Source organism: Anomaloglossus baeobatrachus, chromosome 6 (genome assembly GCF_048569485.1).
Source record: "Anomaloglossus baeobatrachus isolate aAnoBae1 chromosome 6, aAnoBae1.hap1, whole genome shotgun sequence".
NCBI lineage: Eukaryota > Metazoa > Chordata > Amphibia > Anura > Aromobatidae > Anomaloglossus > Anomaloglossus baeobatrachus.
The window spans coordinates 256,751,144-256,778,419 of NC_134358.1; the positions used below are offsets into that span (position 1 = coordinate 256,751,144).

At 43.7% G+C, this 27,276-nt stretch overlaps 1 protein-coding gene across 1 annotated transcript in view; it reads right to left on the reverse strand.

The window, feature by feature from the left end:
- The window catches only part of GMDS (GDP-mannose 4,6-dehydratase), an 899,211-nt gene that overhangs the window by 554,466 nt on the left and 317,469 nt on the right, over positions 1-27,276 (reverse strand). The window contains exons 6-7 of the mRNA XM_075316493.1: positions 24,105-24,297; positions 23,731-23,835 (exon numbers count right to left, since the gene is read on the reverse strand). Of these exons, the coding sequence (XP_075172608.1) occupies positions 23,731-23,835; positions 24,105-24,297 (298 nt within the window). The remainder of the gene's footprint in view (positions 1-23,730; positions 23,836-24,104; positions 24,298-27,276) is intronic.

Below are 27,276 nucleotides of genomic sequence, written 5' to 3' on the forward strand. Positions count from 1 at the left end.
CTGTAATGGCTGGCATTGCCTAGCACTGAGGCCTGGTAAGGCCAACTATATTCTTATGTGATGTTATTGTGTTGTAAAAGTATTAGCGATATATATATATATATATATGGTAATGTAAAGTATAATCTGTTGTGTCATAAATGTGTCAGCAATGTGTGGGAAACTGTATTAGTCAAAAAAAGCTTTAGGGTAGAACATAGGTTGTAATAGAAGTACCAGAGCGGAGAATGTTAAGGAGGATGCAGTGTTATGTTACGGTTTAGGATGTAATGTAAAGTGTAGGATGTAGATAGACTTTTTTTCGTAATCAGTATCAGATACTTCCTGGTTAGCTGAGAGCTTCCTGGGAGCTGAGAGCAAAGGTGGGAGGAGTGACAGATGGCCATTGAGCTGGTTGTAGTGACAGGTCTCTGACAGCAGTTCTGCAAAGGGGTTCCTGGAGTGAGGATGTGACTGACGGGAGTGTACAACAGAGCAAAGGATGGACGAGGCCGAGGGACGATCCAACAGGTTTATTAACAGGAATACAGGAACAGCACACGATTAGTCCACGTAAAACAGATTCGGAGGCCCTTCCCGACAATCCTCGGACCGGATAACAAAGCAATCGTCCTTACAGTAGTCCAAAGAGTTCCACACAATCCCACGGGCCGCCACACAGGCCTAGCTCCGTCCGTGTCCACAGCCACCCAGGCTGGGGCTCCTTCTCTTTCCAAGTTTCAGCTCACTCTGAAGTTACAAAAAGGGAAATGCATTGTCTGTGCTCCTTGACCAGCCCACCATGTTCAGGGGGTGGGGGTCACACATCCTATCATCAATGGTTTGGTCCATCACAGGGCTCCGATATGTCTGCCAGCCACAGTAGATGAAGGGATCCCCTGCTGTGCAGAACAATGACTATTCCTTCACTGGCCAATGCAATTACAGACTAGATACACAACTCTGGATAGAAGACGACAGGCTATTTACATAATCACATTAGATGCCAAGACTACAATTGTATGAGAGAGACACATTGAGACCAGTAGCTCCCCCAAGAAAATACATGAATTACAACTAATACAACCAGGGAAATATACATATCATGACATATTATACAAAATAAATGACAGGGAAATATACATATCATGACATAGTATCACAGCATATACAGTTAGAGGGTAAATTACATCTTCACAGTAACTGTGTAACTTAGGTCCATTGGGGAACCCAGAGGTATCCTCAAAGGGACCAGAGCCTATGGCTCACCTCAGGTTGGGCTTAGAAAAGTCCAGGGACTAGATGGATGCTCCCGAGAGTTACTCGGGACGGGCCAAGGGAAGTCAAAGTACTAGAAGCCGACTGAGGCAGTGAGTGGACCACAGGTAGCAGAGAATAGAAGAACAGGGACAAAAGTGGAGGCATATGCCCGGCAGTTGGAAACTAGGTCCTAGGTAGCAGGATAGGCCAGACTAAGTACCTCGGGAAACAGCGGCAGCAGAACCAGATAAGTGTGGTCATGTCTGTCGTGAAGGTGGAAGAATTAATAAACCTATTACAGTTATTTTGCCCAGAGTTCTCCAGTGTCCTATGTATTTACTAAATCTATAATGGCGACCAACTGTGGAGTGTTGGATGCAGCCCTAAAGAATACAGTAAGTGAAGCACAACCTACCCTCTCCGGCAAAGGAGTATTGTACGGAATCTGCACCTTCCTTCAAAGACACCATGGTAAATATAAAGGACTTTGGGAAACTCATAATTGAACGTCTGAGCTACGATAAGCTAAAAGCTGGGGGAAAATGGCAATTTTTAAAACGGCACCCTTTAGATGGATACGTGCAGTCACCATGAAGCATACAGCGCTCTATACTGCTATATAAGACAAAACTAGATTTGGATCAACTTATTACTCAAGCAACACAGCCTATTGTTCAGCATTCCCTAAAATAGGAGTGCACTACCTGTTACCCAGGGACAATGTCATTCTGGTCAAGCCACAAACATCTGGTTGCAAAAAAGCGTGTGTGTGTGTGTGTGTGAGTGAAAGTTTTTATGTTAAGCTTTTATGTCAGACACACAGCTGAAAAGCATGGGCAGGTAGTAACTATAGTGGGTACACTAATTACACTTACACCTGTCTTTGAAGCTAGGGAGAACCAAGAGGTCCCATTGATCCGCATGAGAAAAATCAAAAAACAAACAAAAAAGAACAAAAAAACCCAAAAATTTTAATCGAGGGCCAGTTGACAACTTTGCATTGCAACCCGAAAAGATTTAAGTTACGTCACTGCTGGTAGATATGAATTGTCCTACCTACAATGGTCAGATCCTGAACCTATTTTTTGTATTAAAGGGTCATTGTGAAGTGAAGGGGAGCCGGGTCAGCTGTGACTATGCCCATTGCCACTGGTAGCGCTTGTGTTTTCAGCTGTGTATAGTGGTGCTGCTAATAATATGGAGCCTGCTGAAAACTCTTCTTATAAAGATAGGGTGTATGAGTCAACAAAAAGCCCCAGTGGCCAGTGTAATAAATTGTAGGGGGGCAGGGATATCAAAACTTAAAAAAAAAAATAATAATAAAATGCATGCAAACACAAGCCTGATTTAAAAATATGTCATACTCTAATGATAGCTTCCCTTCAATCCTTCAATTTAAATCGTTAAAAAACAATTTTTTAATATAAGCAAGGTAAAGGTTATATCTTGAAAGTATCAGAAAAAAACCCCAAAAAAACAAAGCCGCGTACAGAAAGATATTTAACTAACTGTTACTTAATCACAATAGGACAATACTGTAGATTTCATTAGGGATAAATTGTTAAATCTCAACCAAAAGATGGCATAATGCACAAGTCCCATTGGAAGCACATCTTTCCTCAGGTCTTCTTGGTCTCCCAGGTCCTTGATGCAGAAGGTGGCACCTTTTATTGCTCTGCATTGACTCCTGCCTGGATAAGAACAATGAATAAACTTTGCTTTTACAACAAAATGATATAATATCTTTCCTTACAGTATGTTTTTCTTGTCATCTTGATCTCATCAGGGGATTACTGGGAGGGACTACCCCTATGGTGTAGGGCACTATTATCGCTAATGTTCTCAGTTGTATGGTTGCATAATGCTTTTAAAGGGTCAGAGTGGATGCTTTGTGGCAGGGGGACTAATCTACTTGGGTGCTTCTAAACGTTTTTTGGACAATATGTGCGCACATGTGCTTTTTTCCTGCGTTTTGGCTGCGTTTTAAACTGCATTGTGTCTTTGACAAAATCATGCGTTGTGCTTCCCCAACAAAGTCTATGAGAAGTCAGAAAATTCCATGCGCACGTTGCTTTTTTTTAGGCAGCATTTTGTCAAATATTTGTCAAAATCATTGCTTAAAAAAAGCAGCATGTCACTTTTTCAGTGCGTTTTGGTTTCATTTTCCACCCATTGATATTAATGAGGTGTGTCAAAATGTTTAGCTGTGCATTTGCACTGCATTTTGGATGCGTACTTGTCAACAAAAAAGCAGGTCTTTTGGTCTCTCTCTCTCGGTCTCACTTTCTCTCTGGAGATCGGTCTCTCCCTCCTTCATACTCATCGATCACCGATGTGGCGGTCACACTGCTCCCGTGGCTTCTCCTGCTTTTGAAAATGCCATCCACTCGTTAGGCTCTTCTCATATTCAATGCTTTTCCCGCCCACCGGCGCTTAGGATTGGTTGCAGTGAGAGAGCTGTCACTCAGCGTGGGGCTTCGTCTGACTGCAACCATCCACAGCTGCCGGTGGGCGGGTCTATATCGTGCAGTAAAATAAATTAAAAAAAAAAAAGCTACGTGCGGTCCACCCCCTAATTGATAGCCAGCTAAGATAAAGCCACACAGCTGAGGGCTGGTATTCTCAGACTGGAAGGCCTATCGTTTTTAGGCTGCCCCCCCCCAGCCTAAAATTATCAGCCAGCAGCCACCCGCAACTGCTGCATCCATTAGATGCAACAGCCCCGGGACCTTACCCGGCTCATTCCGAATGTCCTGGTGTGGTGGCAATTGAGGTAATAAGGAGTTACTCGCAGCCTATAGCTGCCACTAAATCCCAGGTTAATCATGGCAGGCGTCTATGAGACTCCCCCCCCCATGATTAATCTGTAAGTGAAAGTAAATAAACACATACACCCAAAAAAAACATTTGGAATAAAAGACAAAAAAAAACCCAAAATCAAAACACACCCTCTTTCACCACTTTATTAATCCACAAACATCTGGCCAGGTCAGACATAATCCACAGAGGTCCCATGACGCTTTCAGCTCTGCTACATCGGAAGCTCACAGTGAGTGGCCATAGAGCACAACCGCTCCCTGTGAGCTCCACGCAGCAACTGAAGTGATGCGCTATCACCGGTGACATCACTCAGCTTAACCGCAGCCACAGCTGGAGTCCTCCCCCTGTGACAGCAAATCACCAAAGTGACTGAAGTGAGCCACGCGATCAGCGGTGCCCTAACTCAGGTGATTTTCGGTCACAGGCGAGTCCTTCACCTGTGATCGCAAATCAGGCCGCGAGATGACAGTGAACTCTCTGGCATCACAGCTGCAGGCCCCACACTACTGCCTTTGTCCTGGCACAGATCTTAGAGGTTCACCCGAGTTCATTCTCATTGCATGGCTCTGTGTGCTATTTGTGGGCATCATGCTATCCACGCTTTCTATTTTTTCCATCTATCCCTCTATGTATTCTAGCTATCTATAAAATCCTTTTTATTTCTCCTTTAAAAATGCACTGTCCAAAACGCAGCCCAAATTCAGGGAGACTGCAGTGAAAACGCATGGGAAAACATGCGTTTTTACTGCATTTCTTTTGTCAAAATGCAGTATTTACATTTCTCAGTCTGCCAGAGGATGCATTTTTTTTGTCAAATCAAGAACGAAGTGTGCGGACATAATCTTACGGTGTTTAATGCACCCTGTATTTCATGAGAATAGTGTCCTTGACCACTGATTAAAATTCAGAATAAAGTGCACATGTATGAGGTAGATATAGTTTAAGGTAGTAGTGATTTTTTTTTATTTTAAGTGTATAGCATATGCAGTTTTCTCCTCTCTACAGCACCAAATGGGGAAGATGTAAAATGGAGATGGTGGGTGAACCGCCTGTGCTGTCGAACAGAGATGAATCAGGAAGGTCCCAATAAGTGGTTTATTTCAACGAGTTTCTGAGACGGGCTGCATCAGGAGATTTTCCTGATGGAGCCAGTCTCCGACATGCACTGGAATAAATCACATATTGAGACCTTCCTGATTCATCTCTACATGGCAGCGTGGGTGGGTCATCCACCAGCTCCATTTTATAGCTGTCATACCTGGGTCTGCAGCTACCGTTTTTCTTAAGCGTTCAATTAGTTGTGGCGTCCACAACCTCATCATGGTGAGAATCTCTTGTGCATTATTCTAACCGTCTCAGTTAAAGGTAACCAATCACTAGGATTTTCGTATATAACCTAAAGCCAGTGCTATACTGGCACTATCAGGCTGATTCCATACATACCTGTAGTGGTCAGCTCGCATGTTTAGGTTTTCAAATCCACGAAAGTTTATGAATTCACCAGCTTCTTCATTGACAGCAGCTGAGGATCAGATAATATCTGGGGTGGGGGGGTATTCATACTTATCCCCTCCCTCTGTTAGAATTAGCATAAGTATTATACAATCGATTTAATTTTTCACTACCAGGACCTGTGTGAGGTCATACCCATGTGACTAGAAGGGTCAGGAACTAAGCAAACAAATCTGTTGCTTCCTGGTAGCAGCTTTGTTGGCTGAGGCCCTGCCCCTTCTGGTCACATGGGTATGACCTCACAGGTCCCGCGGTAGTGGAAAGTTAAATCAATTGTATAATACTTACCGTATGCTAATTCCAACAGGGGCAAGGGATAAGTATGAATACCCCCCAGATATTATCTGATCCTCAGCTGCTGTCACTCAAGAAGCTAGTGATTTTATAAACTTTGCTTTCTTGGGTTTCAAAAACCATACATCAGAGTTGACATCTAAAGGTATGTATAGAATCAGCCTGATAGTGCCAGTATAGCACCGGCTTTAGGTTATATAGGAAAATCCTGGTGATTGGTTTCCTTTAAGGCCCTATTGCGCTTGTTTTCTCTCTTGTTTTCAAATTGGGAAGATATTGACCTCAATGCACCTAATACATAGCAGCAGAGGAAATGGAATAAGCAGGAAATGGACAGACATTAATACATCAGATAGTGACTATTTTGAGAGAGGTTAAATAATTCTTTCCATTGACCTTGCCCACACAACATTTAGTATATCCTGATCAAGCCTCCAGTAGGGGTGCATGTAGAAAAGATAGCAGAACATTCTCAAAATAATGTACCATCTAGCTGGATCTATTGAAGATCTAAAAATAGAGGAAGCCGGTGTTGGTAACATTTTGTGCCTAACCTGGTCAATAACTTGAAAAGACGTAGTTTGAGAACCTCTATAGCAGGTACACCACAGTGGGTACATCAGCATAACGCTTACTAAAACATAAACTAACACAGTAATACATACGGTCTACGTCAGAAGCTACCATCAAAATTTCCACCTATGAAAAAATTACGAAAAACAAAGAATAATGTTTGCAGAAAACATCAAAGGATTGCCATTACTTCCATCTGGCGAGATTAGCTGGTAATAGTTATAATTTAAGGTAAGCAAAGTTTTATAGTGTATATGAAACACTGGTCTTCACAAATATACATGACGATTTAAAGCGCTATCAAGCCCCTTTCTGTTTACAAGTGAATTGATACGTCTAAATTCTTGCACTTTGTAATTCAGAGAGCTGGTAGGGTAGGTAATTCTCCCAGCGAGCAACAGAAATTGGCTTCTCTCAGCATTAACAGCGATGCCAGAGGCTGACGCCATATGTACTGTATATCAGAACCTTCATGTTCCAGTCGCTTATCGCTGTGTCAAAATAATGGAATGTGCATATACAAACAGTCTTCTTGCAGTCGGCATTTTCATTTGTTCTCACTTAACTTCTCCACTGATTTCTATACACTGTGAATAAATGACTATGCACTAATATATGTCTTGTCTGGCATTACTTAAATGTACAGATCTACAAGCTCCATTACTTTAATCTTCTCTATTTATAATCTGTTCATGTACAGAATAAAAGTGACAGGACCAACAATTTAGACTGTTGATCATCCAACGCTTCTAAAAATTGAACCATTTTACATCTCACTAGCTTATAAAGCAAGAGGAATTAAACAACATCTATCATTTATTTGAAGACAAGGATTTGTAACTCTCTGAAAAACCTTAATTTAAAGGCTAAGCAAACTTTACATAATTTTCTCATTGCATTGTATGCATTTTGTGGAAAACCCCCATTTTTATTATTTGTTTAAAATCAATTATATCGTTTTCCATCAGCAGCTTGCATTTATTACAATACCTCACAAGCTGCTTCATGCTGTTCAGTTTCAACCCCAATACTATCAAGCTGTGCAGTCTCCAGCCTCTCCTAAATGCAAATGTAAACTGAAATCTGATTTTATTTTAATCAGAATTCAGCTGAGATTTGCATTCTGGATAAGACATGATTAGCTGTAGACTGAGCACACAAGAAGCCTAGCTATAGGCATTGTACTGCTTCCCATCCGCACTACCATGCTTTTCCCAGCCCTAATTCATCTCTTCAACCTATCAATTTCTGGTACCACCTCCAACTCAAAAATATTTCCAGATCTATCCTTTCCTCAAACATGAATGTACTACAATGTTCGTGCATAATTTCCCGCTTCAACTACTGCAATATTCTCCTCTGTGGACTCCCAACTAACACTCTTTCTGCCTGTTCTCAACTCTCTTTCTGCCTGTTCTCAACTCTACTCTGCCTTTAAAAAAAACCCTCTTCATTGGCTCCCAATTCCTCAACAAAACCAGTTCAAACTACTAAAATTGACCTACAAAGCAGTCTGTAATCTGTTGCCACCATGTACTCCGAATGGATCTCCTTATATCTTCCTACATATAAAGCTCTGGTCATCCAATGACCTGGTTCTTTCCTCCACACTTGTACGTTCCAGACCAAATCACCTCCAAGACTACTCCAGAGTATCCCTTATCCTTTGAAATTCTGTGCCCCAACACACCTGATTATCAACCACATATGGAAATTTCAGATGGAACTTGAAAACTCAATTTAAGAGAGGTTACAGCCTGCAAAGACGTCGCTGCCACCTCACCACCGCTGCAAACTGCTGCAAACCCCAACCTACTATCTCCTTCCCATTTATCCTGTATACTGTGAGGTCCCCTCACCCTCTGTTCCAATCTGTCACTGTAATTTAGATTTGTAATTGTATGTAAACCCCATCTCATATACAGTACCATGGTATCAATAGTGTTCTAAAAATAAATAACAGAAGTATTGATCCTTTTGCAGTTTATTTGCAAACTACAAGATCAAAAACAGTTAAAGTAAATTTAATTGTAATGAAAAACATTTACATAAAAGCAGTGTTCACATAAAATCTGCAATAAAAATGCAAATGAGTCAAAGCCTTTAATCTGGTGATTTAAAAAAATAGTGTTTTTCAACTATTGTAAAAGGTATGGTTATTAAAGAGGTGGAGAAAGGTGACAAAATGGGGCATTAGTGTAAAATTGGCAAAAAGATGTAGGCTTACAACACTTATTGAAATTGACCCTAAAATGACCCTATTATTGGTTCCAAAAAAATTCTCCTATATTTTCTAATGCATCATGACCATTTTCTTTGCCGCTTTTGCACACTAACCAGAAAAAGGGTCCCCAACCTGTGGCTCCTGGGCCCATGAGGTGTGGCTCGCGGCTGTGGCAGCCAGGCGCCTTTGCACCAGGTCTTGCGAACAACTATGAAGAGCAAGTGTCCAGATGGTGACATTTGTGAGTAGCCCCACACATAAGAGTAGATCTGATACTGGTAATTGGGGCTCTGGATATTACTACTGTGAGGGGCGGGTGCTAATGTGGCTCACGACCCTCTCTCATGGTGGACTTTGGCTTGTCATCCTCTCTGAGCTGAATGTGTCTCTCAACGTCAGAAAGGTTGGGGACCACTGAAGTAAAAGATGCAGTTCTCCTCTGCTTCGGTCTCCCCCTACTTGCTTCTCTTTCCCTCCTAACCCTCAACGCTCATACCTCTAGGGCAGGGGTGGGGAACCTTTTTACTGCCGAGGGCCATTTGAACTATTCTACCAACCTTCGGGGGCCGCACAAAATTACCAACTTGAAAATTACCCAGCTACATTTGGTCAAACAATTAACTCACCCCTACTTGGTGGCTGGAGCTGCTTCTCAGACGTGATGTTAGATGATACTGATCATATTGCTTCTCACAACTGCTTTTCCAGGCTCGCCTCGGACTGGAGAGGCTGGGGGCATTCACATCACAGGAGACACTGGGGCGCATAATTTTCAGGAGACACGAGGGGTATACACATCTCTGGAGGGGCTGGGGCGAATGACGCTGGGGCACATTAATTAGATGAGACGCTGGGGTATACACATCACAGGAGACACTGGGGAACATAAATTACAGGAGGCAATGGGCCATACACATCACAGGAGGAGCTGGCGGCATATATGTCACAGGAGAGGCTGGGGCATATACAAAGGAAGGGGTGGGGCACAGACATCACTGGGGGAGCACGGACAGCACTGATGGACATGGACAGCACTGGCAGGTCCAGACAGTACTGGCAGTGGCACGGGCATCATGGACAGCACCGGGGGGGGGGTATGGAGAGCAGTAGGGGGGCATGGAGAGCACTAGGGGCGACATGGTCAGCACTGGCGGACCCAGACAGCACTGGTGGGCCCAGACAGCACTGGCAGTGGTACGGGCAGCATGGACAGCACTGGGGGGGTATGGAGAGCAGTAGGGGGGCATGGAGAGCACTAGGGGCGACATGGACAGCACAGGTGGCAGCACAGACAACATTGGGGAAGCACATATCATCAGGGGGCACAGACAGCAATGTGGGGGCATGGACAACAATGGCAAGTAAACAGGCCTGGGGAGTGGTACACAGCACTTCGGGGTGGCACACAGAACTGGGGGTACAGAGCACTGAGGAGCACGGACAGCATTAGGGGGGCAAGAACAAGACTGGGACCACAGACAGCACTGACCGTGGCATGGACAACATTAGGTGGTACAGACAGCACTAGGGGGGCATGGACAGGACAGAGTCAAGGACAGTACTGGGGGGGATCATAGACATCACCAGGGGGGCACGAACAGCACTAGGGGGTATGGACAACTGTGAGGGTAACAGCATTGAGGGGGCACACAGCACTAGTTGCTGGCACACACACTACTAGGGGGTACACAGATATGGGGGCTTGCACAGCATTGGAGAATGGTACATAGCACTGAGGGTTGGCACACAGCACTTGGGGGCACCCAGCACTGAGGGAGACACACACTACTAGGGGGTACACAGTACTGGGGGCTGGCACACATCACTGGGGGATGGCACACAGCACTGAGGGGGCACACATCACTGGGGGATGGCACACACACTACTAGAGGGCACACCGCACTGAGGGCGACACACACACACTGCTAGGGGGCACATAGCACTGAGGGCGACACACACTGCTAGGGGGCACATAGCACTGAGGGCGACACACTGCTAGGGGGCACATAGCACTGAGGGCGACACACACACACTGCTAGGGGGCACATAGCACTGAGGGCGACACACACACACACACACACACACACACACACACACACACACACTGCTAGGGGGCACACAGCACTTCGTTGCAGGCTGAGGCTCACCACACGGGAGGGAGGAGGAATCACACACCACAGGTCCGGAATGCATGTGCAGCAGAGCGATGGGTAAAGCTGCTGCTCCTCTAGTTCTTCTGTGGGACAGGATCAAAACTCGCGCTGCCCCGCCCACAAGATAAGCCCTGAATAGCGTGAGGGCTTCATGGAATGCGCACGCAAATGCGTGCGCGTCCTCGCATCACTAAGGGAATTTAAAGGGCCAGCAGCCTGTAAGATCGCGGCTGCCGCTCAAGCACTGCGGTCACCGGGAATATGCCCGCGGACCGCAGGAAAGGTCATCGCGGGCCGCAAACGGCCCGCGGGCCGGAGGTTCCCACCCCTGCTCTAGGGGCTGCATCAGGTAACCTTATCTCCATTTACAAACTTATGCACATAAATTTGATCTTGTTATTCAGTGCAGGAGGTAGAGCAAAGATTAAGAAATGGCTGAAAAGTGTAGAAGAAAGCAATGCTGTGAAAAATAAGAAGGATTTTTCATCTGACACAGCAGAAAAGATGATTTAACTTGATAAATATTAATATCCTATTTTGCAGCCAAGATACCACGCATACTTCTTTAGAGTAATAAGACAAATAAATCATAGGATCTGTTTCGTATTAGACAGTCCTCGTAAACATCTGATGTCAGTAAACAAAACCAAACTCACAAGTGTAATCCTGCCTTACAGAACACACACACTATAGTTCATCTAGCATACAGGGACAGAATAAGCTCTCCACTAACGACAAACTAAACTAGAAATATGGATGCTAAAACAAAGATGCGGAATAACTTTTACAGACTTTTTATAAAATCCCCATGTCTGCTTCTAAGCATGGCATGGGAGAGGTCAGCCAGCCAAAAGAAATCTTACAATGATGTCATCAGCACCTTACCCTGGGAATATTTCTGCACATGTAATGAACATGGAGCCTGGGAATCTGGAAATGTGATATGGACACAGTTCTTCTCTTTTTGGCTATAATATACTAAAAGCATTAAATTTATTAAAAATCAGTGAATGTAAAGCATTTGTAGAGTTTAAAAATAACGTTAAGTAATATATCTGGACTTTAAAGCGTGTTGCTGCATCCAGAGGTCCAGAGAAATGAGGATCTTACAATCTCGCTTACATCTCTTAAGTAGGGATAATGCACTTTGTGCCAACAAATTGTATATCTATATGCATAACAGGTTGTATTTGCTATAATACAATTTACTATGGTTGATTTTTTATTTATCTCCATATACAGTGTCTTGAAAAAGTATTCATACCCAGTGAACTTTTCCACATTTTCTAACGTTACAACCACAAGGTTAAATGTACTTTATTAGGAATCTATATCATATACTAACACTAAGTAGCAAGAATGTGTAAAGGAAACTATACATTATTTTCTAAATATTTAAAGCACCTCTCTAGCGTTTTGTTTTTCAGCACGGGAATGGAGTTTTAAATGTAAGTCCCTGCCCTGAGCGTTATAATCGCCTTCCGGCGTTTTTACACTTTTCTGTTGTAGCTCCGTCCCCGCAGTGCCTTCTTGTGACCAACTTCTGACCAACTAGACGTCATGTCACAAGCTCCCAAGGAAACTCCATGAGAGCTAGAACGAGGCTCTCAGATTTATTGAGTTGTGACCTCCAGTGCCATCAAGTTAACACTGGAGCTGCCGGCAGGTCATAAATCCCCAGAGACTGACTGGAGCGATGGCAATAGAAGCCACAAGAAGGGGGATATACTAAAGGGGGAAGGAAACATCAATTTAAAGCACCACTTTGGCAGTTTAATACAAAAATTAAAAAATGCTGTAGTGCTGCTTTAAAAAAAATTTGAAAATTGTGACATTCATTTGTATTCAGCCACACGGAGTCAATACTTTGAAGGACCTTCTTGCGCGACAATTACTGTGGCAAGTCTTTTGGGGTACATATCTACCATCTTTGCACACCACAAAGCTAAAATATTTACCCATTCTTCTTTGCAAAATAGCAGTAGCTCAGTGACATTGGATAGAGAGTGTGAACAGTAATTTTAAAGTCTTGCGACAGATTTTCAAGGGGATTTACGTCTGGACTGTGACTTGGCCATTCATACAGAAATATACTTTGATCAAAACCATCCATTGTAGCTCTAGCAGTACGTTAAGGGTCGTTCTTGCTGGAAACATACTGCCCCAGACTCAAGTTTGTTGCAGCCTCTAACAGGTTTTGCCCTATATTTCACTCCATTCATCTTTCTATCAACTCTGACCAGCTTCCCTGTCCCTACGGAAGAAAAGCCTCCCAACAGCATAATGCTGCCACCACATTTGATGGTGGGGATGGTGTTTTCAGGGTGATGTGCAGTGCTTGTTTGCCACCACATAGTGTTTTGCATTTAGTCCATAACATTCTACTTTGGTCTTATCGGACCATAGCACTTTTTTTTCCCCAAGTGCTAACCCAGTCTCCTATATGGCTTTTTGAAAACTGGATTACTTATTGCTTGCTTTAAAAAAATTACTTTCTTGTTGCCACTCTTGCATAAAAGGCCAGATTTTGGGAGTATATGACAGTTGTCCTATGGTCAGATTCTCCCACCTGAGTGGTGGATCTCGGCAGCTCCTCCAGAGTGACCATGGACCTGTTGGCTGCTTCTCCATATAGTGCTCTCAGTTTTTGGGATGTCAGTTTAGGTGGACAGCCATGTATTGGTAGGTTTGCATTTTAGCCATACACCTTCCATTTTTGGATTATGGAGTGAAGTGTTCCAAGAGATCTGGAGTACTTAAGCTTTGTTTTTGTTTTCTTTTTGTTTTTTTTTTATAACCCTGCTTTACTCTCCTCTACAACTTTATCCCTGATCTGTCTGATTTGTTCCTTGGTTTTCATGATGCGGCTTGATCCCTGATGTTCTCAAACAATACTCTGAGGCCTTCACAGAACAGTTGTAGTTATACAGAGAATAAATTACACATTGTGGACTTAATTTACTAATTTGGTGACTTCTGGAGGCAATTGGCATTTAAAATTTTTTTTTTAGGGGTATCTGACTAAAGGGGGCGGAATACAAATGCACATCACAATTTTCACATTTACCATTTCCTTTACACTTTACAAATGCTTAAATACATTTAAGTTTGGCGATATAACGTGAAAATATGTGAAGCGTTCATGGGGTATGAATACTTTTGCAAAGCACTGTAACGCCTAAAAAAAGAAACATTCGAAAGAAATGTGTACCGCCCCTAGCATCAGTCGAACCGCTCGGATCCGGGTGTCGCTAATCGTGGCTCGAGGGTCTCCGGATCCGGGGGCTCGGGGTTACTCTTAAAATGTAAAAGAGGATTATGTACAGGGGATGTATAGTTCGTAACACCACCCATGGTGTGCGGTAATTGGGAGTACCGTCGCTGCCGTTGGGAGTACCCGGGGTGATGGAGTGTGGCAGCCAGATGATGTTACCCCCCCACGGGTAGGGAAAGCCCCCGGGACTCTGGATGGTGGGATGGATTGCAGGGGGAGCACAGGCTTGCTGATAGCAGGGGCTGGTCAGGGACTCAGGAAGAAAGCAGACGCTGACAACTTGTAAACCAAGTCTCTGGGTGCCGCTGCCCTCTTCGGGGAGCTCGTCCGGGTCCCGTTCCCCTGCATCACTGCCTGGTAGTCTGGATCCTGCCTCTGTGCACAGTAATTTAGTAGTGTCCAAATGGCCCGTAAGCTTGCAGCTGTCCGGGCCCCGCTCCCTGCTATGGGTAGCAGAGAAGCTTGCTCTCAGGGGCTCACACTTGGGATTTCAGTGGGCTGCTTTGCTTGGAAAGCCCTATCCCCCTTGTTGTGCTACTGCCCCCGATCTCGGAGCTTCGTGGGGACAGTCTATGAAGGCCCTCACCTCCTCAGGTTAATTGCTGGGTTGCTTGAAGCCTCTCCCCGACCTAGGGTCCAGTACCCCGACGTGCATTCGGCCCCAGCCCGGCTATTGTACTGCAGCTGCCGACCGTCCTCATAGATTCAGCCAGGCACTCAGTCCCAATATCCCGCGACCGGGTCTCCTACTCCTCCGGTTCCAGAACACCGTCTGCAACCTACTCTACTTCTCCTCTGGGAACTCCAACTTCCAGCTTCCTCGAGCTCCTCACAACTACAGGGCTACTACAGACTTCCTCTCCCTTTGCTCCCCTGGAGCCGACTCCTTGTCACCTCCCTGCCTGACCCCTAAGTGGGTGGCCCTATTCCAGCTTAGTAGCCCACTGGTGTGCCTGACAGGGTGTGGTGCGAGATGTAACTAGGATTTGTGTATGGCGATTGAGGCAGTACTGCAAGGTGGGACCCAGAACCATGGGGGGGGGTTGATCTAATTTGAGTGAATTTCACTGCGGCAATAAACCACCTGCAAACCCACTCCTGTTTTAGGAATAGCCTCTCCATTGAACTGGATGTGACTTTTCCATTGTTCCAAAACATATTAAACAGATTCAATCACTTCTGCTTCTTAACCATACTGATTGATATCCCAGAAGGTTAATGGGCTTGGGGTTATAATGTATGGTTAAAAAGTTCCCTTAAATTTTGTATTTCACACATTTACCATGTATAAAAGGGCCTCTGAAAGCTGGTATACCAGCTGACTGAATCGACAGCCATTATGTTTAATGTACCGTCTACGATTGTCATCTGCAGGGTGCATGAAAAATGTATCTTTAGGGCCCATTGAAATATATCAGGCCAAACCTCCTGTTAAGGTTCAGGGTTCTCTTGAACTGCCCCTGCCTTGTCCTCATCCCTTGCAGTGGTGTTGGCTGAATCATCTGTGCCATCTGTCCGCCGCTCCATGCGTTTGGCGTAAGGTATCCAGAGTCTTGGTTCATTTGGAGCCTTAAGGGTGCTTTACACGAGATGACGGATCGTGCGATGCATAGTCGGGGTCACGGTTTTCGTGACGCATATTTGGCATCATACACGACGTCGTCTCATGTGAAACCTCTGAGCGACGCAGTATCTCTCACAAATCGTGAGTCATGTACCCGTCGCTCAGTTTCATAATATCGTTTATTTTTACTTGTGCCGGTTGTTCATCGTTCCCGTGGCAGCACATGTCGCTCCGTGTGACACCACGGGAGCGATGAACTCTGCTTACCTGCGTCTTACGGCTCCCGCCGGCAATGCAGAAGGAAGGAGGTGGGCGGGATGTTTACATCCCGCTCATCTCCGCCCCTCCGCTTCTATTGGCCGGCAGCTGTGTGACGTCGTTGTGACGCCGAACGTCCCTCTCCATTCAGAAAGTGGACGTTCGCCGCCCACAGCGAGGTCGCTCAGCAGGTAAGTACGTGTGACGGGGGTTTCACGACTTTGTGCGACACGGGTAGCGATTTGCCCGTGACGCACAAACGACGGGGGCGGGTACAGTCGATTGTGAAAAAGCACAATCGGTCGTCCCGTGTAAAGCAGGCTTAGGCTGCTTTCACACCTCCGGTTTTAGCAGAGCCGGCCAATCCGGCTCTAAAACCTATGCAACGGATGCGGCGACAATACTGCATCCTTTGCATAAGCTTTTGACATGCGGCACGTCCGGTTTTTTGCCACTTGCGGCACGCTACTGAGCATGTGCAATGGAAAAAAAACGCATGCGGCGGCCGGATGCGGTGTTTGCCGCAGGACGTCGCATACGGCGTCCATAGGCATGCATTGCAAATCGCGCCGCATCGGTCGGATGCGGCGCGATGCGTTTTTTTTTGCCGGACAAAAAAACGTGCCAGGCAACGTTCCATCCGGCCGCCGCATCAGCTAAATCTGCCGCATGCGGCAAAAACCGGACGGAACGCAAGCCTATGCGGCACAATCCGGCACTATTGAAAGTCTATGTAAAAAAACGCAACCGGCGGCAAAAAAACCCCAAAACGGTTGCGTTTTTTCTGCAAAGCACTGGATTGTGCCGCACTGGAAAAACCGGATGTGTGAAAGCAGCCTTAAGTCCCTGTTTTGCCCTACCGCGGACGCGCAGGTTGCCGCTGCCTCTCCAGGCTCTAAATGCAGGATTCCCGCTACTGTGCATTACGTCACCAGTGACGTTGCGGTTTATAATTACCCATCGCTAACGTCACCGGTGATGCAGCGGCCGCTGACTGGCCTTCGATGATGCCATTGGTGACGTGACGGTCCCTGAGTGGCCGCAGCCGGTGCCATTGCCATCTGGTTTGGGACAGGGCTAAGGCTATGAAGGACTCTGGATGACGCCCATGGCTGCACAAGCATCATTATAGCACTGGTGTCAGGCTGAGCAGTGCAGCCATAGTGTGGACCAGTGCAAAGGCGAACCTGCAGTATTTGTGGCAGAGTTGTGTGTGACTGGAAGCGGTGGGCAGGGTTAGGCATTCGGTGCCCGTCGAGCCAAGATTTCTGGCGAGGCAAAGGCAGGGTCAGTTACCCCGCTCAAGCCCTACCACTCCAGTAATGCTGCGGCAGCTCAGGGATGCTAACGGAGCTGCCTCTGCTGACCCGGTGTGTCCCCTACGCACACGGTCAGTGATATCTAGGTCTCCCTGTGCTGTAAACAGGAAAGGTCCAGTTCTTGGTGGTGTGATGAGAACACCACTGATTGGGTTTTTTATTTTTGTGTCCCTCTGAGGTTGTGCCATCCGGCCGGCTGTCTATCTGTGGCTTTGTCATCTGACCGGAGGACCTCGGGAGAGGTTACAGCTATTATTAGTTTTGCTCTAATCATCCCCCCACGGAACACCTTCCTTGATTAAAAAAAAAATAAAAATAATTTTTTAATGCCAATGTTGCAAAATGAACTAAAGAGAAAATATATACAATGATTTAGGTCATAGTACAATGTGTCCATTTAGCAGATCAGAAATGTGAAAATTATTAATAGAATTATTTCATAAAATGGTATGTATGCTGCAGCTTGGAGCATCTGTGCTGGCGATATATTGCCCAAACGGCACATTGGGCCCCTAAGCTCACATTACTCCTGGATATGAATTTATAAAATACTGCAATTATATCACTGGATATGAAGAAATGTGGCTATAGAAGACCTCTCTCGTTATTTCATAGACCTAAAACTCGCTGATTCCTGAATCTCGTCTCATGCATTACTATGTAAACTATGTGAACGCTTTAAAATAAGAGGTGATATTTTTCAAGTTTGGTATATAGAAGAATTATTATTTTGAAACCACAGCATTAATTTTCTCCCACAAGCTGATTTATGGAGTTACAAGATGCCACAAAGACATTTCCCCCTTCTGCTTTATATCCATTTCCCATTCATTTAGCATAATAAGTGGCTAGTTTCAGATTTAGATTTTTTTTTTTGCATTAACGTCTAATTAATGCAGTACGCGATGTAAGCTGGTAGATTGTATTTCACAGCGTTCTGAAGGGCGATTACATTTTGATGTAGAGTCCTATGCGGTTTGCTTTGTTTCCCACACCAGTACCCGCCTGCTCCTGGAATGTATACATGGTTTTGTCTGTCGTTGTCCAACGCGTGCATGCTCTAGCCAGCTTCTTATCTTATAGGGAAAAGCTAGAAGGGTGCGTCTACCTCCGAAGATGGTTGTGAAACAGAGGGCATTCAGCATTATATAAGGGATTTAGGCAACGTTGCTGTTCATCACAGATAGAGGACAAGTAATCATTGTTTGGGAAAACCAGTAAAGGGGGAAATACTGGTTACCTATAACACTGCAGCGATTGTTTCCCATACCCACTTGAAGTTGGCACCAAGAACTTCCTGATGCTAAGCATCTTGACATAATTTGTGGAACAAGGAATGGTCCACACACTAAGGTAGGGTGTTTCCATCCTGTACATCAATAGATGCTATTATGTACCAATTCCAAACAAGTTATTATCTTCAGATTTGCGTGAATACATGCACTGTCTAAGGGAAACTACTCCACCTTACCCAATAATTACTAAATGAGTTTAGCATTTGGTATTTTTTTTGTAAATTGGTCCTTAGTATCTTATGAAATAAAAAAGTGATTGCCCAACCGCAGTAAATAACAGCAGGTGCATAACAAAGAAACAATCCACTTGTGCCCATATATATCGGTACTATGCACATATACATCACATGCTCTACGTAAAAACAATACACAAACTCAAGAATATAACCAAGTCAATGAAAAGTAACAGAATCTAAATATCGTCATATTAAAAAAAGGAAATTATCTCTGATTTCTACAATATACTGCTATAATACACAGAAACCTCATGGTAGCATTGTTAATTAGGAGGTGTCACCAGGTCAAAAGTAGATTCATTATTTGAATTGCTCAGCTGAATAATTATATTTTTTGTTTAGAATTCATCCATATGATTGCAGAAATATAGGGTTATTTAGTGCTCCGTACAAAGGTTTATGGTCATTAGGATACGCTACATAAGTACCCTATCAGCGGTGAACGCCCCTTTGAAAGAAACAAAAAAATGAGTAAATAAATCTCTCTCAAAGAGGAAAAAAAAAAACAAAAAACATCTCTGGAACTCTATGGCAGATTATATTTATTTTTTAAAAAAAATAATCACTCAGGAATAACCGCAAATATTGTGCACCTTCTACCTGGTGACACGTATATATATACGACCACGTATATATACGTACGTACACGTATATATATCCACCACAGCATTTATATGTACTTGGATTTAAGGCAGGATTTTCATATGTACAGTAAAGCCATTGCCATTGCCATACTGGCGCTAGGATGCTGAATCTAATGTTCAACTAAAGTTCCAGAAGTGCGCTGATTGAGTGGCGTGTGGATTGGGGCAGGACTATCTGGGTCGGGTTTTGCATTATTATTGTGCCCCTGTATGCTTGTCTGGCCATTCTCTCCTCTTCGCCACCGCCATTGCATTTATGTCCAGTGCACAAGCAGTAGCATATAGACGTATTTCAGAAACTCTTCACTAAGATGCTCTTGGTGCCATCTCCACCATCATCTTAATGAACTGTGTCCTCGGCACAAGCATCCAATATGTGCGAAGCAGGAGAACAGAGTTTTTAATAAGATGGTGCTGGAGATAGTGCTATGCGCAGGCGCCGACTCAGACGCCATCTTAGGTGAAGAGTTCCTCAAACACTTCTAGATGCTACTGCGCGCATGCCAGAAATAAATGACAGGAGAAAAAAGGCCAGACAAGCATACAGGGGTGGAATAAGAACGCAAAATCCGACCTACATATTCCCGCCCCGATGCACACGATACTCAAACAATTTCAGGAACTTTGATTACACATTTTTCTGCAATTAAGCATCCAATCTCTTAACATCATTTGATTGAGCATCCTAGTGGCAGTATGGCACTAGCTTTGCTTTATATATGAAAATTCTGCTGGTTGGATCCCTTTAAAGGCAAATCCAGTAATACCTTTACATGGACAGTCAGCTCCACTGTTACTGAGAAGTCAATGTTTTTTAATTGATATGCAAATGGCTGTGGTAAATCTTAAGTCTCCATCACTCCCGGCCAAGGGTTGCCTCCTCCTGCTTGACTAACTGCTCCTTCGCCTGAAGTCGCACAGCATAGAGGCTTGTTGGTCAAACAGGAGGTAGTGCTGGGGGGGGGGGAATAGAGCTGTAGTGGCAGAGGTTTCATATCAACAAATAGCTCTTAAGCCTCATTCACATATCAATTCAAATGCTGATTTCACAGTAACCGAGGAAGTGACTAATCATGTAAAATTGTTGCTGGACTGGACTTGGAAAGAACTTCATGCATATAGTTTGGGGTGAAATCCTGCTGACAGATTTCCTTTTTAAGCAGATCTGTCACCAGACTGCAGAATACACATTGCCAAGAACATATGGATCTCTTAAGCTGGTGTCACACACAGCGACAACGACGTCGCTGCTACGTCACCATTTTCTGTGACGTTGCAGCGACGTCCCGTCGCTGTCGCTGTGTGTGACATCCAGCAACGACCTGGCCCCTGCTGTGAGGCCGCCGGTCGTTGCTGAATGTCCAGCTTCATTTTTTGGTCGTCACTCTCCCGCTGTGACACACACATCGCTTTGTGTGACAGCGAGAGAGCGACGAAATGAAGCGAGCAGGGAGCAGGAGCCGGTGTCTGGCAGCTGCGGTAAGCTGTAACCAGCGTAAACATCGGGTAACCAAGGGAAGACCTTTCCCTGGTTACCCGATATTTACCTTCGTTACCAGCCTCCGCCCTTGCTGCCAGTGCCGGCTCCTGCTCTGTGCACATGTGGCTGCAGTACACATCGGGTAATTAACCCGATGTATACTGTAGCAAGGAGAGCAAGGAGCCAGCGCTAAGCAGTGTGCGCGGCTCCCTGCTCTCTGCACTGTGACATGTAGCTGCAGTACACATCGGGTTTATTAACCCGATGTGTACTGTACCTAGGAGAGCAAGGAGCCAGCGCTAAGCGCGGCTCCCTGCTCTCTGCACATGTAGCACAGCGACGTTATGATCGCTGCTGCATCGCTGTGTTTGACAGCTAAGCAGCGATCATAACAGCGACTTACAAGGTCGCTGTTACGTCACAGAAAATGGTGATGTAACAGCGACGTCGTTGTCGCTGTCGCTTAGTGTGAACCCAGCTTTAGACCTGACATCTGCAGCTTGTACTGAGCACTAATTTTTTTTTTTAGCAGCAGAGTTCAGGAGGTACATTGAGGAATTGAGGAATCAACCTAGGTGGACAGGAGATTAACTCTCCATTTTCATAAAGGATTATACTAACATTCCGACATCAATTTTGAAAAAAAAATTATAGCAGCATCTTTGAGTCAAAGATCTACTTTTTGATGCATTTAGTTTGCATTATGAAATCACCTGATGGATCCACTGAGTGATGTGTGTCTGCAACAGATCCTATTTAAAGGGGGCTTCCTAAAGTTAATAAACAAGCTGGACTAATCTACAAACGTACCGCTACAGAAATCATTGACTAACATTTTATGGTTGACCTTCATGCTGAAAAAAATGCATCAGATTAGTCACCATGAGATGCATTCTGTGATACTGTAACTTAAGTGACAAGTGCATACGCTTAGTATCTCCGTGCCATCATTTTCGATTACCTTGGGCATAAACATTAATTCTCAATTATCCATTTTAGGGTATGTGCACACTGGACTGCTAAACACAAGATTTCCCATCCAGAAAACCTCTATTCTTGTAGATATGATGTGATACGAAAGCTTAGCTATAGAGAAAATCCATACTGGAAATTGACCAACAATGCGCATTGATGCGTGTGTGATTTTTTTGCTTCCTCCTTTACACTGCAGATTTTCACCTTTACAATGTGTGTGAGCTGCGGCAAAACTGCATCAATGCTTCACAAAATATGCAGGATTTGGTGTCGACTTTGCCTCTGCTGAAATGCCACAGCTAATGTGGCGATACCCATATAGTGTTAGCTAGCGTCAAGGAACGCAAGCATCAGTTTCGGTACATTTAAAAGGAAGGGTGTTGCGGTTTTTTATTTTTGTATTAATAATAGTGATTATGAAATAAAGTATTAATACAAAATTAAAATCACTGCTTATTTAGTTTTTATTCAATTCTAATTTTACTGAAGGCACTGGGGGCTGCCATCTTGGATTTGGTGTCTGTAACAACAGTTACTCACCTTCTTTATGGCAGCCCCCTGGGCATAGACTGATAGTCGGGCTCCGACCCCATTTAGTAACATTAGAGAAGGAGTCTGGTGTGTTCTGGACGCGCCCCCTGGGCTGTCCAGATCACAGCAGAGGGAGGAGATCAGAGCCATCATTGTGGAGCTCACAGCGTATGCTGTTTGCTCCACTTTACCCCTGTCAACCGCCAGGATGTGCGAGTACAGGGCGCCGAGCCGCCTCCCCTCCCCTCTCCCTCACCATTACCATCTCAAATGACACCCCCTCCCCCCGCTCTCCCCAGCCCCGCACATCACCCCCCCCCTCAGCCGGCGTGCATGCAGCAGAGCTGTGTGTGTTTTGTGTGCATGCAGAGCCTGAGTACCGGCGCCCCTCCCCCCACTCCAGCCGTTGCTACCATCTCCAATGACACCCCCCTCCACTCTCCTTGCTGCAGCCACTGTGGGCGTGCATGCAGAGCAGTGTGAGAGTACCAGCGCCCCTCCCCCGCTGCTACCGTCTCCAATGACACCCCCCCGCTTCCCACCCCTAGTGCCGTGCATCTAATCCTCTCCTGTGTGATACTGTCTGCTGAGTTGTGTATCTAATCCTATTGTGTGTGATACTGTCTGCTGTCCTTGGTGACACTTAAGACATTTCTGGTCACCAGAGAAATGGCTCTGCACTGTGTCCCTACATTTCATTCTCGGTTATCCCTTGGAAACTCCCAGATTGGGTGGGGAACTGTGCATCACACACAGGAGAGCAGATTCTGCCCACTTTACTGCAGCTGTAATGTCAGCTATTTCTACAGTGGGATTTCTGTAGGATTTCAGCAGCTGCTCCCCCTAGTATTTAAGAGTGGAAAATATAAAACTTATTTTTTTTTTATTTTGCTCAATTAAAAACAAAAAATATCTAAACAAAAAACATTAAAACATTAATACTTTACATTTTTTTTAGTTATTGAAATTTTTTTTTTTTTGGACGACACCTTCCCTTTAAGGATACGCAGTTGTATTTGTATGAATGCTTGTGTGGCCATAGATACTTGTAGCCTAAACAATGGAGGCACCAAATAGAGCACAATAAACATCACATTCAGATACTATTTTGACCCATACCACGTCATCCTAAGAACCTATAACAATAAAATAGGCATAAAGGCCATGGTGGCTTAATTCTGTGTATGTGCTTCTTTTCTAGTAGACAAAATTCTTTTTGTCCTTGAATAATATAAGGTTCCTTTACATCAGTGTCACACAATGAGAAATCTGCAGAAGAATATTCTAGAAAAACAATGTTTGCTAGTTTGTAGAAATTAAAATAAATTCAGCTTCTAACCTCTACGAGGGCTCTCATGGTTGAAAAGAATACCGTTGACTGCAAACAGTTTGTAGGCTTCTCTGAAGTTCACCACAATCCAGTAGGCATAGAGTTTGGCAGCTCCTATAAAACAAAACAGGTAGATCCCTACTGTCACCATGAATCTATACAGAATATCGGTAACAGAAAAAAGCAAATAACATATACAGAAGTGTAACAGAGCTGCTATAGAGATGCATGAGCTCAAGTGTACAATTTCACATGGAAGCATAATTAGGGGTTTACGTAGGTTTACTAAACAGTAGTCAATGGCTCAGACTTAAATAAAAAAATCAATTTAAAATAATTACTTTGAGCACAATAATAGGGTTTTTTTTAAAATATTGATTTACCATATGGAGATCGAGGGTAAAATGGAGTGGTTTCCTTCTGTGGAATTTCCTGCACTTTTCCATACAGTTCACTAGTTGAAGCTTGATAAAACTTTACAGTTTCAATAAGGCCACAGGTTTTCACTGCATCAAGAAGACGTAATGTCCCAACCCCATCAACATCTGCTGTGTACTCCGCCAGGTCAAAGGATATCTAAAAGAGAATAATAATAAGGTATTAATATGAGGAATACACTGGGTCCACAATTTATACATTTTTGTTGAATGTTATACGTATTTGAGAAGCACAACCCACAAAAAAATTCAGAGCCAGCCTTAACTGTAAAATTATAAATTTAGGATATGCTCACATTGAGACTATGAGTTGACTATTCCTATAATGAAACAAAAAAATAAATAAAACACTGGATATAATGGATCCACATCGATCTATTTTATGGTAGCCACTAAAAAAATACTCAGATTCTAATGAGTCAATGGTTCCTTGAGGATTCCACTTGATTGCATAATATGGAAGACAATACAATGTAAATAAAATGATGAAATGAGAATCCTCTATGAGAATGAATTATATTAGAATATATATTTTATGGAATGATTACATATTTATCAAAGCATTTCAATTTCAAATATAAGTCAATGCTATCACAATAATTGTATCGTAGGAAGGAGTGCAATTTTTTTCCTATATATTATTTTCCTCCAATGAAATGGCTCTCCATCTCTACTCAATCATTTTTGGGATATTAACATATACATGTTTATCATAATCCATAAAAGGGCAGGCATTTCTTTCAACTATAGCACACTCTTGCGTATAATATCTTATTTGACTTAGGGGTTATTAGTTGTAATTAGGGCTCTTCCCCCTCCAAAAATAAATAAATTAATTTTTGGCTGGGTCACAGAAGAAAATATCTCTCAACTTTACATCCATTACAAAGTAATTTTACCTCTATTGAAGCCCCTAGAATCCCCTTTCATTAAACTTATAAAGTGTGATGCCAACAAGAATGCCCCACGAACACTGCACAATACCCCCACAGTGAATTCCTCCATAGTACCCTAGACACACACAGTATGATGACTTTACTCTAACCCCTCAACTACCCCAGCAAAGTATGGCGACCCAAACACAGTATGATCCAAGAACTGTGACCTCCACACAGCCCTCCATGCAGTATAATGAGATAACACACAGTATAAGGGATCCCACAACTCTTCACACTGTATAATAGCCCCATAGCCTTCCAAACAGTATGATGGCTGCCACAGTCCTCCATATAGTATGAAAGACCCCACGCAAATCTTCATATTGTATAATATCCCTTGAATAGCCCTCCATAATGTATAGTCTCCCTTGTAGTGGTCTACAGTGTCTTGCGAAAGTAGTCTTCTCCCTTGAATTTTTCATCCTTTTCCCACATTTCAGGCTTCAAACAAAGATAAAAAAAAATAAATTTTATGGTTTAGAATCAACAATAAGTGGGACACAATTGTGAAGTTGAACGAAATTTATTGCTTATTTTAAACTTTTTAAAAAAATAAACTGAAAAGTGGGGCGTGCAATATTATTTGTCCGCTTTAAGTTAATACTTTGTAGTCCCACCTTTTGCTGCGATTACAGCTGCAAGTCGCTTGGGGTAGGTCTCTATTATTAGTTTTGCACATTGAGAGACTGAAATTATTGCTTATTCTTTCTTTGCAAATAGCTCGAGCTGAGTGAGGTTGGATGGAGAGCGTATGTGAACAGCAGTTTTCAGCTCTTTCCACAGATTCTCAATTGGATTCTGGTCTGGACTTTGACTTGGCCAGTCTAACTGGATACGTTTATTTGTGAATCATTCCATTGTAGATTTTGCTTAATGTTTTGGATCATTGTCTTGTTGGAAGACAAATCTCTGTCCCAGTCTCAGGTCTTTTGCAGACTCCAACAGGTTTTCTTCAAGAATGGTCCTGTATTTGGCTCCATCCATCTTCCCATCAATTTTAACCATCTTCCCTGTCCCTGCTGAAGAAAAGCAGGCCCAAACCATGATGCTGCCACCACCATGTTTGACAGTGGGGATGGTGTGTTCAGGGTGATGAGCTGTGTTGCTTTTACGTCAACCATATCATTTGGCATTGTGCCGAAAGAGTTCGATTTAGATTTCACCTGACCAGAGCACCTTCTTCCACATGTTTGGTGTGTCTCCCAGGTGGCTTGTAGCAAGCTTTAAACGACACTTTTTATCGATATCTTTGAGAAATGGCTTTCTCCTTGCCACTCTTCCATAAAGGCCAGATTTGTGCAGCGTACGACTGATTGTTGTCTTATGGACAGACTCTCCCACCTCAGCTGTAGATTTCTGCAGTTCATCCAGAGTGATCATGGGCCTCTTGGCTGTATCTCTGATCAGTCTTCTCCTTGTTTGACTTTGATGGATGAAAGTTTGGATGGAGGGCTGGGTCTTGGTAGATTTGCAGTGGTATGATACACCATCCAATTCAATATGATCGCTTGAACAGTGTTCCTTGGGATGTGTAAAGTTTTGGAAATCTTTATGTAACCAAATCCGGCTTTTAACTTCTCCACAACAGTATCCCGGACCTGCCTGTTGTGTTCCTTGGTCTTCATGATGCTATCTGTGCTTTAAACAGACTATCACAGAGCAGGTGCATTTATACGGAGACTTGATTATACCACAGGTGGCTTATAGTTATCATCATCAGTCATTTAAGACAACATTGGATCATTCAGAGATCCTCAGTGAACTTCTGGAGTGAGTTTGCTGCACTGAAAGTAAAGGGGACGAATAATATTGCTCACCCCACTTTTCAGTTATTTTTTTAAAAAGTTTACAATAAGCAATACATTTCGTATAACTTCACAATTATGTCCCACTTGTTGATTCTTCACCATAACATTAAAATTTTTATCTTAGCCGGAAATGTGGGAAAAGGTTGAAAAATTCAAGGGAGCCGAATACTTTTGCAAGGCACTGTATATATTATAATGCACCCCATAGTCCTCCATATAAAATAATGCACACCCTCTTGTCCTCCATATATAAATGCACACTCCATAGTCCTCTGAATAGCTTGATGGCCGCGAGTGAACTTCGTTTAAATAAAAAAAAAAAAATTAAAACTACCCTCCCATTGTTACCCCATTGCTCTGTTCTCCTTGGTG